Here is a 13,181-nt window from a genome sequence, read left to right as displayed (position 1 = left end):
GAAAAGTTGAACGAACGAAGGAATTGTTTCATAAAAGTTGCCAAATAATAGAGCACAATGTAATAGTTGATTTGTGTCGAAGAACTCGATGTTGTGCACTTCTAGATTGCTCGTATTCACATTTCTATAGAAGATGCGTTGTTGTTCACATTTTAGAAGTCGTTTTTTACATAATTATTATCATTTGAAATTATTAGCTTATTTATTTATTTATTTTTACTTCTATTATAATAAAATTAAATTATTTTAAGTAATTTTATTTTTACATCTTTATAAATTTATAAATTTATAACACATTAAAAATATCATAATTTTCTAAGAAATCTATAACTAGGTAATGTTAAAAATGTTTATGCTAATATATTACTACTCAGATTACTAAGTACACAGTACATATAATTCTTTGCGTAAAGTAGAAAAATATTTTTTTTTATTATTCCTCAAATAATACAAATATAGGAGTTTACGTAAGCTCGAATATTTTACTTTAAAAAATACCGTCATCAAAAAGTGTAACTAATACAAAGCTGTAATAATCCAAAGAGAGTCATAATAACGTAAAAAATGAAAATACTATCAGCGGCTGTTTTTATTTCGGGATCCCTTTGTATTCTGTGCTCTAATTTCTTAGTGGATTTTGCTTCTGCTACGGTAATACACAAAATTAAATATATATGTATGGAGGTGCATGTATATATGTACAGTGTAGAATAAATGTGCTCTTTTTCGTGTAAAATTATTTCTCATTTAATAAAGTATATACGAATATATATATATATTTTTTTTTGTAATATTATTCACCTTTTAGCAAGCTGTACCCAAACCTGATCAGAAGAATCTTAAAGGTGGCGTAAAAAATGCTCCCTTGCAACAGCGGAAAGGTTCGGTACCAATTAATCCTCCCAAACCAGTTAATGACAAACTTAAGGATGGTAGTAATAAAACTGAAACGAAGAATGCTAAGAATACGTTAAGCAAGCCACCAATGCAAGTTACTGACAAGTCTAAGGATGAAGCGAAAAAGACTCCTTTGCAAAGTACTCCAAAACTTACACCTAAAACAAAGGAAGTACCAAAAGAATCTAACATGGAAATGTGGTTGAAGGACACTAAAGATGAATATGAAAATTTAAAATGTCAGTACCGTACTTGTTTATACGACTGGTTTCGTAAAATAAATGATGAATACAATGAATTACTGAATAAGCTGGAAGAAAAGTGGGCAAAATTTCCAAATGACCCGAAAAATAAAGATGTGTTTGATAATCTGAAAACATCAAGTCTAAAAAATGACGAGAAAAAAGCTCAATGGATGAGAAAAAATTTAAAGGATTTAATGCGTGAACAAGTAGATGAATGGCTTGAAGGTAAAAAGAAAATCTACGAAGGTATGTCACCTACATACTGGGATGCTTGGGAAAAAAAAATAGCGAAAGGATTAATGGGAGCTGCATGGTATAAAATGAATTCATCTGGAAGAACAAAAGAATGGGACAAGTTGAGAAATGAGTTAGAGACTCGTTATAACAAAAAAATCAAATCTCTTTGGGGCGGTTTTCATCGTGATGTATACTTTCGATTTAAAGAATGGATAGAAGAAGTATTCAACAAATGGATAGAAAATAAGCAAATAGATACATGGATGAATAGTGGTAAGAAATAAATATAGGATGTAAAGCTAATACCAAAGTATTATTTCCTAAAAGAAGGTGACTAATGAAAAAATTATTTTACTTGGGCTGTTCATTCCTTAATATGTGACAACATATGCCTTATTTCAAAAAAATCAACAAAAGTTTAAAAAAAAAAAAAAACATCATAATAAGCGATATAAAAGTTTAAAATTTATTTACACGTACTATGTTACTCTTATGCTTATGTTTCATAACTTATATACCTATCTATGGAATGACAAAAACGAAACAAGGTTAAAAACTACCCAATAGGAGTGATTTATATTCAAGAGAGTGAACAAACTGCATTCGTAATATTTATAGGTATAAGACACTAATCATTATATATGAATGGAAATTTTTTACTTAAAATATACATTTTTTTTTTCCATGTTTACTTTATTAATCATCTTTTATTTAGAATATCCTATTTTTATGTCACTATAGAATATTTTTTTAGCAAATGATATATATTTTTTTCTATTAAGAAGCATTTATTCTTTCATCTATGATTAATTATTTCAAGTGAAAATTAATATAGCGTGTTACATTTAATTCATCATTCTTATATAATACTATATATTACCTTTCCATTTTATATATGATGCTCTTATATCGATATGTGTAGTTTATGAAAACGGATTTCACATTTACATTTTCAACCTTAGAGTTATTTAAAAACTAGACTAAAAGTACTGACTTTTTTAGAAATATATATAAATGAATACTTTATAAGAAAAATTATTTGAATTAAAGAGTATTTTTTTTTTATTTTAAGTATAAAATGATACCAAATTTTACCATTCACGTAGGGGTTAATGTTTGTTTTTTCTAGTATGCATGCAGTATGGGAGCATAGCAAAATCGCTTGACTTTCACTAGCTTCTCCAACCATAGTAACTTTTTCTTTATTTTGTCATTCAGCATTTGAATTGTTCTAAGAACATTTTTTCTACAATGTCCGAATATAATAAAGTTTTTTTAGTCCATGTTAAAATACATGTGAATAGCTGCTTCCACACTTTAGCTAATTTGAAAATTTTGTACAATCTTACTTATATGTACTAATTTTTAGATAATTATGTAAATATTCGCATTATTTATAACTATATTTATGTGTGTAATAAAAATGTACATTATATTTGTTCTATAACGTAAGATAAGTCATTGTTTTCGTTTCTATGTTTATAATTTATCCATATTTTTTTTATTATCCCTTTTTGCAGAAACAAATATGTAATAATAACAGTGGTAATATTATATTATATTTAAACAAACTAATATGTTTGATTATTTATGAAAAGATCACAGCATATATTTTGTATTGCCTTTTTGCTATCGGATGACAATTTCCTTACCATATATATTTACAATAATTATATACTTTTTACTGCTTTTATAGTTTAATAAACGGGGTGAGATATACATTTATGTACATTTCTTATTTGTTTTTAATACTAGCATATATTTTTACAATGTACGATTTACATAATTTATACATTTATTTGTTTTCTTTATACGGTATTATTAAAAATCAGTAATTATTTTAAATAAATGTTAAAACAGAACATATCCCTATTTCGATATGTTTTATATAATACAATACATTTATTGGCATATAAGAAGCATTCAATTATTTTTGTCTAAATTTTATAGCAATAAATAATTCATAACAAAAGTAAAACACGGAATAACCCCTTTTTGTGTTGTACATAATACAGTAGTTAATTAGTTTAGCATCTTAACGGTATTATTATTTATTATAATTCGTTATATATGGTATAGATATTAATAAGAATTAAACATTTTAGTAAAAGCAGCAAAAAACAACATAGATTAGTGATTATATATGTTTCTAAAATGGTAGTTCATTATATGATATTTATGTCACTGTTTCTAATTTAAGGACAGTGCGCTCCTAAAAATAAATGTTTCATAATAATTCGAATAAGTAAATTTATAGCAGCAAAAAGGTACATTAATAGCAAAAATAATGATTTATTTTTTTCTATATTTTTTTCAATATTTTTTCTTTCAAATGGAGTTTAATATTATGACAGTCATAATTGTATTTACTTATTTTTAATTATTTATTTCTTAGTAGAATATATAATAATGCATAAGGAACATATAACTATTCAGAACATAACCATATTTTCTCTTCTTTCGGTGTGTGCTATCTATGTGATGTATTGTAAAACAGATAAATCCGATTATTCAACGTAAAAAATGAAAACATATAATTTATCATAATGCAACGAGAGGTTACCCAAAAATAACTATATTGGTATATCGCAGTGTTGTTAATAATTGTATCACATGAAATAATTTGAAATAGTCATTTATCGCATATTTAAAATTTTTAACATAATATTTTTGTAACTTGAATCATAGATACTCTGTATACAAAATTTTTGCTACCGTTAGATAGTTGTTATTTTATTAATAGATATAATTTTGAAAAAAAAAAGTATATAAAAAAGTTCTATAAAAACAAGCAGGCAACATTTTTAATGTACGAAAAATGTAATTTAAATAAAAAAAAATTATTTTCAATAATTAATGCTAGTGAAATATTTAATTATGCTTATGGTTGACAATATATATAACTTTTCTAATTAATTTAAAAAATACCTAAATTTTTGCATTCGAGGCGTTCTTTAGTCGACTCCTAACACTATATATAAATTAATGCTTCAAATGGAGCTTCAGAAGGTGATTATATTATTACGTATAACTAAAACCAAGTAAGAATAAAGCTAACTTATTTTATAACTATAAATATGTAATACTGATAATACGCTCAAAAATGCAAATATGCAAAACTCACCGATTATATTATTAGTTATTAAAATGTAAAGAACAATCCTCTCTCTTATATAACTTCCTAAATTAGTTGTATGAGTAACTAATATTCTTAAAACTATATATATACATGTAGCGTTGTGCGTATAGCGTTCGTTTTTACTTTTCTGTTTATAATATCAAATACCGTGAGCATAGATAAACATGTTAAATGCATGTTTTAGAAAAGTAACCATATAATAAAAGCCAAATTAATAATAGATTTATGTAGAAAAGCTCGATGTAGTGCATTGAAAACTTAGCAGAATTAATATTTTTATAGAGAGGAGAGGAGCATTGTTGTTTTTAATATTTTAAATATTTTTAATATTTTAAATATCAATTTTTACATAGTTAATTTTTTAAAATTCCATTTTTTATTTTGTAACTTTTATATTCCATTATAATAGAATTAAAATATTTTAAATAAAATTTTCATCATATTTTCATGAATAAATAGCACAAATTAAAAAATCATTAATTTTCTGAGAAGTATATAACAAATAAGTATAAAATATTTGAAGTTATTCTATTACTGATTAGGATAGTAGATATACAATAAAGACAATTTTTCATTTAACAAGATAAATATATATTTATATATGTATATACATTTTTTTTACCTATTTTAAATTCATACATAAAATAGTAATACTCATAGGCGTACATATTTTAGTCTACTAAAATATTGTTATACCCCAATATAGCTAACACAAAATAATAATAATCGAAAGATAGACACATTAATATAAAAAATGAAAATATCATCAGCGGTTATATATATATCTGGATCTCTTTGTATTTTATGCTCTAATTTTTTAGTGCAGTTCGCCTCCAGCACGGTATGTTAAGAACATAAACGCGTATACATATATATGTCATTAATAGTACAACGTTCACAATTTATTATATTAATTTATTTCTCATATAACGTAGTATATTTTAATCTATATATATACACTTTTAATGATATTCTCTATTTAGCAAGCTTTGCCAAAACCTGCTCAGAACCTTAAAGGTGGTGTGAAGAAACCTTCTTTGCAACAGACAAAAAGCCCATTACCATCTAAACCTCCCAAACCAGTTAATGACAAACTTAAGGATGATAGTAATAAAACCGAGACGAAGGATGCTAAAAACGGGTTAAATAAACCACCAAAAAACATCAATGATAAGGTTAAGGATGGAGAAAATAAAACCCCTTCACAAGATCTAAATGAACCTTCATTTAAATTGCCAATGAGACAAAAAGCATCCAGTTGGGATGCGTGGCTTAAGGGCACTAAGAAAGACTATGAAAATTTAAAGTGTTTTGCCAAAGGTAATTTATACGACTGGCTTTGTAGTGTAAGAGATTCGTTCGAATTGTATCTTCAAAGTTTGGAATCAAAATGGACATCTTGTTCAGATAATACGACTACAGTGTTCTTATGTGAATGCTTGGCAGAATCATCTGGATGGGGCGACCCTCAATGGGAAAGTTGGGTAAAGAAGGAATTAAAGGAACAGTTGAAAACGGAAGCTCAAGCGTGGATTTCTACAAAAAAAAAGGATTTCGATGGTTTAACAAGTAAATATTTTTCGTTATGGAAAGATCATAGAAGGAAAGAGTTGGAAGAAGAAGCGTGGAAAACAAAAGCATCATCTGGTGGTTTATCAGAGTGGGAAGAACTGACAGATAAGATGAATACACGTTACACGAATAATTTGGATAATATGTGGAGTAATTATAGTGGTGATTTATTATTTAGATTTGATGAATGGTCTCCAGAAGTGCTTGAAAAATGGATAGAAAGTAAGCAATGGAATCAATGGGTCAAAAAAGTTAGAAAGTAAAAATAAAAAAAAAAATAAAGAAGGCTTACAAAAATGTTATGTCTTAAGAAAGGACTAATGAAGGAATTATATTATTTTCATCTATTTTTTCTCAACTTATCTGGCACTACAGAAACTATATCAAAAATGTATAAACATTTTTAATAGAGGACACATTTTCATGATATTATTGAGAGCACTATGTTACTATTTTATATTTGTTTTAAATAAAAAAAGTATAATGAAATGGTAAAATGACCCCCCTACATAATTCATGAATATATAATTTATATGTAGAGTGTGAATAAATTTAAACTACATCTTAAAAAAGGATAAGATCTACGGTTTTAGTCTTTTTGAGATGTTTTATGTGAATTTTATTATTATCTTATGTTTTCTTTATTATATATATTTTTTATATGATTATATAATTTTTTTATAAAACTACTGTAGTATTTTTTGTAAACATTCTTTTTTTTTTTAAGAAACCCTTATTTATTGAACATAATTTATATGTAACATATATATATTCAAGCGAAATAAGGGTTATTGTTTGTTCATTATAAATTGTTCTTCTTCATTTATATAAATTGTATTCGTGTTTTCATAATTTTTACGAAAGTTATTTTCTTTTTAGCATTAAACTTATTTATGAGTTTTAACAAAGACACTGCGTATATAAGGAAAACAAACAAAGTTGAATCTGGCAAAATAGAACTAGGTTTTATTAAATAATATGACCCTGAATATATGTGTACATGTAATGGTACGATAACACATTACGGTAATTCAGGTTTTATATTTTTACTATGTAGAAATATAGGCATCTCATCCAACATAAAATTATGGTTGCATTCATGGTCATATTTTCTTTAGGTTTTTTACGGCACATCAGAACTGTTTGAAAAAGACGCATACATACAGCCATACATATACATACACATTTATGTGTATGCGTATCCCGTATTGTAAAACAACAGTGCATTCTTATTAGCCTATGATAAACTGTGTGTTAGTAGCAGTGCTTTTTTTTAGGTAAAATAAACACTTGGATACTAGGGTAGGATCTCCACTTTTGGGGTATTTCAAAAGTTTTTATTTTATACGAACTTAACTGTACAACGATTTGGTGGCCATAGTGACTAGAAATTATAGAATAGGTTATTCACTGTTATATATACTCGTCGTTAGTATTTAATCGAACGTCTTATTACTTCTTCTTTTTTTTTTTTAAAATGAATTTAAAAATTCGTTCTCAGCTTATCAATTTAGAAGCACACTATATATATATCACTTTTTTATTTTAACACATATATTATACACAAGGCTTTATATTTAGATAAACAGAACTATCAGTTAGTTGTGTATCCACCTTATAGTTTTATTAAAGTTACATTTTGTTTTCTGCCTTTTCTTATAGCAACAATTATGCAGTTTTAGTGATTTATCTTATACTTTTTTTCTATTCCAAAATAGGAATTTACTGTAAATTGTGCGTATGCTTCATTTTTTCCTTTTTCTGTCTGAAATGGTATATCTGAAAAATTGAGGATTATGTTAAATTAGAAGGAGTCTATGAATCGATCTCTATTTCAACTCCTTTTTTTTAATATAACAAGTATGTGATTGACTATCAGAGGTGCAAAACTCTGTTTGTGATCATTTGTTATGTGATTCTGCTATACTAAGGGCGTTATTACTTTTTACCTAATTTCGTTACATGCTTTTTTTACATTTTAGCCTTATAGTATGGTAATATTAAACGTACTTTTAGAATCTAAGATAGGAAAAGGAATGGTGTAAGTATTTTGGGTAATGCGAAATCAGGAAAACATATTTTTACTGGAACATGTTAAACGTTACATTATTCATATGAGAGTCTTATTTTGCGAAAGGCAAAATGTAAAATTCGCTTTCTTACTAAATGTCTTTTTAAGAGTAAATAGAAAGAAGTAGAAAAGTATACCAAAGAAAAAAAAAAAAAAAGAATGTTATTATCCGTTTTTTAAAAGAAATAAATAATTGGTACAACTCCTTTTACGTGCTTTTCTACATTAGTTATACGAAAGAGTTGTTACATTTTCAACGATAAAGTTATATTAAGGAAAAAAAAGAATACAATTTTATCATACTAAGCTAACCGGAATGACTTAAGAAGGGGCGTGAGTCCATGTAATAATTTCAGCCTTTTTTTTATTTTCGTTTTTCCTTATAAGGAAATTTAAAGACACCCTAAAAGCGTTATCTAACCTAGGTATTTTATTCATTACCATTTTTTCTAGGTTGATTAATTTCAACTTAAGAAATGGTAAAATTTGTGTGTATATTCGTCATAATCATTCTTTAGTAATACTTCTAGTTTCGTTTTAAACATATATGCCAGTAGTACATACGTGCTTTTAGGGTGAAAATTTTAATCTAATAAGAGCTATGCACAGATTTGAATGCTGCATTTTTTCATTTACCTTTACTAATTTTTGAAAAACATACTTATGGATAATACTATGAAGAGTATTATGAAGAAACACAATTTTTACACATTAGAAATAATCACTGCTACAAGTTATGCGAATGCGTAGTATATGCAAAATGAAAATGTGTACACCATTTGTAAAATTAGACTGTGGTTTTATTATTTTATTAAAATGTTCATAAAAATGGAACAACACATTTTTGGTTTTGTCGACACAACGATATAATAAACATAACAAACGTTGCACATTATAATTTGATCATACTTTAAAAACGCTACCGCTTTACAGTTTTTAGAAAAAAAGTGTAAATGTTTTATGAAGAACTTTTTGTTAATTTTCCCATTTCACACAAATTTTTTTTTCAACTTTAGTTAAATTTTGTGTAATTTTTAATTTTTTCAATTTTCATTTTTTTACATAGTTTTACGCAAAAACATATTTTTATGCAAGCGAATGGAAATTTTTAATTTTAAAAAATTCCTTTGCATAATTCAACTGATAAAAAAAAAAATTTCAAAAAATGATTCCGTTATCCTTTCATATTTTATGTTAGCATTTAACTAAAAATATGTTAATAAAATTGTATATACAATTAGATGGATAAACGTTTTTTTCCATTTTCCAGGAAAATTCATAATTTTGATTGGGGTAAATCATAATTGACAAATAGTGATAAAACAATACAAATAGAAAAATAAATCAACTAAAAAACAATAAGGAGAAAATTGATCAAAAATCATAAACATTTTGAATTATTTTTTTTAAAATAAATCATATAAAAAGGGCAATTAATTCAGATGAAAGAAATTATCTTGTATTAATTTTTGATTGTGAAAAATTCTTTTTTTTCTCCTTTTTTTATATTTATATTTCAAGCAAATTTGTTCTCCATTTTTTTTCATTTTTCATGCAGTTTTGAATTTTTATTTTGCTCCTGCAATTTCGTTTTAATTCTATTTCCACCCTTTTACAAATTCTTCCGTTTGAATGTGGAAAATTCAATTTTTTTCGAAGAAACCATGGAAGATACATGAAAATGTATTTATTAATAAAATATGGTCATTCAAACAACCATAACAATTTTGGAAATGAAAAAAACATTAGATCAAAAGATTCACATCGCTGAAAATTTTTTTCTAATGATATTTCATTATTTATATAAAAAAACAATAGAGATGGTGAAAAAAGAGTATACAGAAAAAAATATATCATAAAACTGTGAAACGTTATTATACTTATCCCTTTGCTAGCTTTTTACATATTTACATTAACAACAACTAATCATCGTCCCATCACTCATTTTTTCTATTTTAAATAAACATTAAACGCTATATTTGCCGTGCAAAATTGCTATATTTTTCATTTGACTTTTGTACATATGAAAAGGCTATTTTTTTACATAGTGAACTAACATATTTACATATAGTAGCCAACAGTAATTTAAAAGGCCGTAAAAAGAAATTAATTGCGATAGCATATAAAATAATATATTTTACCTGTATATGTATATATATATATTGCAAATAACATAATAGTATATACAGATTAAAAAAAGTCATTTAACAAGGGGACGATTGCATATTTTATTGGATTTTCTAACTGAATTTTACGTACAAATAAAATATATTTTTAAAACACTGCTTTACGTAAAAATTTATTTCTATTTTCTAGAATGCAATTTTTCTATTTTTTAAGGCTAAAAAGATGCGTTGATGAAACGTAAAATATATGAGAGATTAGAAAAAAATAATTTACATAAAAAATTTACATTAATTTATTTATATTGCATAAATTTTAATAAGTATCCGTTAAAAAATTTTATTATAGGAAATAATGTTGTAATTTTGCGTACAATCTACATAATATTTAGTTAATTATTATCCTCTTTTATTTTTTGTTATCTTTTTTTTTTTTTTTTTTTTTTATTTACTGCATGTCACATTAAAAAAATTAAAATTTAAAAATTAATTTTGAATTAATTTTTTTTTTTTAATTTTTACGTAATATTATATTTTGTAAAAGCTAATTCTAAAAAATTATTTAAATAATTTCTTAAAAAGCTATAAAATATGCGAAATATTTTATAAAACTAATATTGTTTAATTTTTAATTATAATTAGAATTTACAAAATTTATATTATTTTTGTTCAAAAAGATTGATTTTTTTCATTTTTATTAAAAACTATTACTTAGAAAATACCGGAAAAACGCATAAAGGAAGAAAAAAATATTATATATTTGAATTGCTTCTGAGGGTTTTCTTTCCGCTAAATTATAACAATATAAATATATAAATAACCTTTTAACTTTATAATTTTCTTCAAAATGAGATTGTTACCTGCCGTTTTATTTTTATCTGGATCCTTATATATTTTATCCCCAAGTTTTAATATAAACTTCTATGCTTCTGCTGCAGTACGATAAAAAAAGAATTATATATAAAAATTTACATATATATGTACATATGTATATATATATATACATATGCGTAAATATGTACTGAATGAAATTTCGTGAACGGACTGATCGCGTAAATTTTGTTCAACACATATTTGCGTTTATTGCTTTTTGAACTTGTAACGCACTAATAATATATATTTTTTTTTTTTTAATCATGCTTTTAGGAAGCTGAAGTAACCGAAGGTGGTGATAATTTGGATGATGACTTGGGAGGAGATTTAGAAGGCTTATTAGGTGATGATGCAGAAGGAGGAGCAGCAGGAGGAGAAGGTGCAGCAGCAGCAGCTAGCGCTGAAGGATTAAGTGGTGAAGTAGAAAATGAACTTTTATACGTTAAGGAGGATGATGATGATGCACCTGCAGCTACACCTGATGAAAAACCATCAACCTCTGGAGAAGAAACTCCTGCTGCTTTCGTTGATTTGGTAAATGAAACTGTACCACCACCTGCCAAAGCACCTTTGCCATTGCAAACAAAAGCTCCTCAAGGACCAAAAATAAAGGACTGGAACCAATGGATGAAGCAAGCTAAGAAAGATTTTTCAGGATACAAAGGTACCATGCATACTCAAAGACACGAATGGACCAAAGAGAAAGAAGATGAACTTCAAAAATTCTGTAAATACTTGGAAAAGAGATGGATGAATTATACAGGAAATATCGATAGAGAATGCAGATCCGATTTCTTGAAATCCACTCAAAACTGGAATGAGAGCCAATGGAATAAATGGGTCAAAAGTGAAGGAAAGCACCACATGAATAAACAATTCCAAAAATGGCTAGACTACAATAAGTACAAGTTACAAGACTGGACCAATACTGAATGGAACAAATGGAAAACAACTGTTAAGGAACAACTTGATGATGAAGAATGGAAAAAAAAAGAGGCAGCTGGAAAAACTAAAGAATGGATCAAATGTACCGACAAAATGGAAAAGAAATGTTTAAAGAAAACAAAGAAACACTGCAAAAACTGGGAAAAGAAAGCAAACAGCTCATTTAAAAAATGGGAAGGAGATTTCACCAAAAAATGGACTTCCAACAAACAATGGAATTCATGGTGTAAAGAATTAGAAAAATAAATGTAAGAAGAAAAATTTATAAAGAAAAAAATAAAATAATTATTTGAAATTTGTATCCTCATTAATGAGAAGATATTTTATTTTTGTCTTAACAAAATGTCTTCTCTTTGGAATTATTGTCAATAGTCGAAGTACACTTTATTTAAATTATACAATTGGAAAAAGAGAAATTGCGAAATATCTATAATTTGGATGCTAATCAAACAGAAAGAAGATTGAAGATTTTACTTTTTTTTTTACAGAAATCTTTTATTGGTTCATTCTGTTTAGTTTGTAGATAAACAGTTGGGTATATATTGAAAAAGCCCAAAACATGAAGAACAAGGAAAACTCTAGTATAATGCGAAAAATTATTTGTATGTGCAAGAAGGGAAAAAAACTGAAATATAATAAATAATGCTCACGTAAAATGAAAAAATGGATTACTCGATATAATCGGAACAAACACAATTTATAAAAATTTGCATTTAAAATTATAACTTTTGCATCGCATATACCTTATAATATCAATTTAGAATGTGCTTTACATACCATATTTTGATATGTATATATATATGTATGTTTATATGTATGTATATATATATTTTTTTTTCAATTGGTAAAAACAACATATTAAAAAAAATTTATACGTTTGTCCTTGATTTATATATAATCAACATATATTAAATTGAAATTTTGTTCAGTGTTTCTTCATTATAAAGCTTATTCCCTAGATTTTTTTTTTTTTTTTTACATAGATTATGTTCGTATGTTATTATAATACATTATATATAGCATGGGTTTTATGAAAATTAATTCACTTTTTTTTTTTTTAAACCATAAACATATTTGAG

General features: G+C 25.7%; 3 protein-coding genes across 3 annotated transcripts, besides 3 other annotated features; all 3 read left to right on the top strand.

The window, feature by feature from the left end:
* Positions 1 to 39: 39 nt before the first annotated feature.
* On the top strand, positions 40 to 2,306 carry PVX_112680 (tryptophan/threonine-rich antigen). Its single transcript, XM_001612600.1, has 2 exons — positions 40 to 651; positions 809 to 2,306. Exons 1-2 carry the CDS (start codon positions 565 to 567, stop codon positions 1,661 to 1,663), a joined length of 942 nt encoding a protein of 313 aa, XP_001612650.1. The 5' UTR covers positions 40 to 564; the 3' UTR covers positions 1,664 to 2,306.
* A 2,966-nt stretch (positions 2,307 to 5,272) lies between these two features.
* On the top strand, positions 5,273 to 6,703 carry PVX_112675 (tryptophan-rich antigen (Pv-fam-a); the record flags this gene model as incomplete). Its single annotated transcript, XM_001612599.1, has 2 exons — positions 5,273 to 5,359; positions 5,502 to 6,703. 2 exons carry the CDS (start codon positions 5,273 to 5,275, stop codon positions 6,351 to 6,353), a joined length of 939 nt encoding a protein of 312 aa, XP_001612649.1. The 3' UTR covers positions 6,354 to 6,703.
* A 4,041-nt stretch (positions 6,704 to 10,744) lies between these two features.
* On the top strand, positions 10,745 to 12,925 carry PVX_112670 (tryptophan-rich antigen (Pv-fam-a)). The gene is made up of 2 exons (XM_001612598.1): positions 10,745 to 11,221; positions 11,431 to 12,925. The coding sequence occupies exons 1-2, from the start codon at positions 11,132 to 11,134 to the stop codon at positions 12,346 to 12,348; spliced, it is 1,008 nt and encodes a 335-aa protein (XP_001612648.1). The 5' UTR covers positions 10,745 to 11,131; the 3' UTR covers positions 12,349 to 12,925.
* Positions 10,944 to 10,993: a microsatellite.
* Positions 11,686 to 11,739: a microsatellite.
* Positions 12,427 to 12,452: a microsatellite.
* Positions 12,926 to 13,181: the final 256 nt, after the last annotated feature.

The sequence above is a fragment of the Plasmodium vivax genome, genomic scaffold (assembly GCF_000002415.2).
Source record: "Plasmodium vivax scf_7167 genomic scaffold, whole genome shotgun sequence".
Taxonomy (NCBI): domain Eukaryota; phylum Apicomplexa; class Aconoidasida; order Haemosporida; family Plasmodiidae; genus Plasmodium; species Plasmodium vivax.
This window is presented reverse-complemented; position numbering and strand designations above follow the sequence as displayed.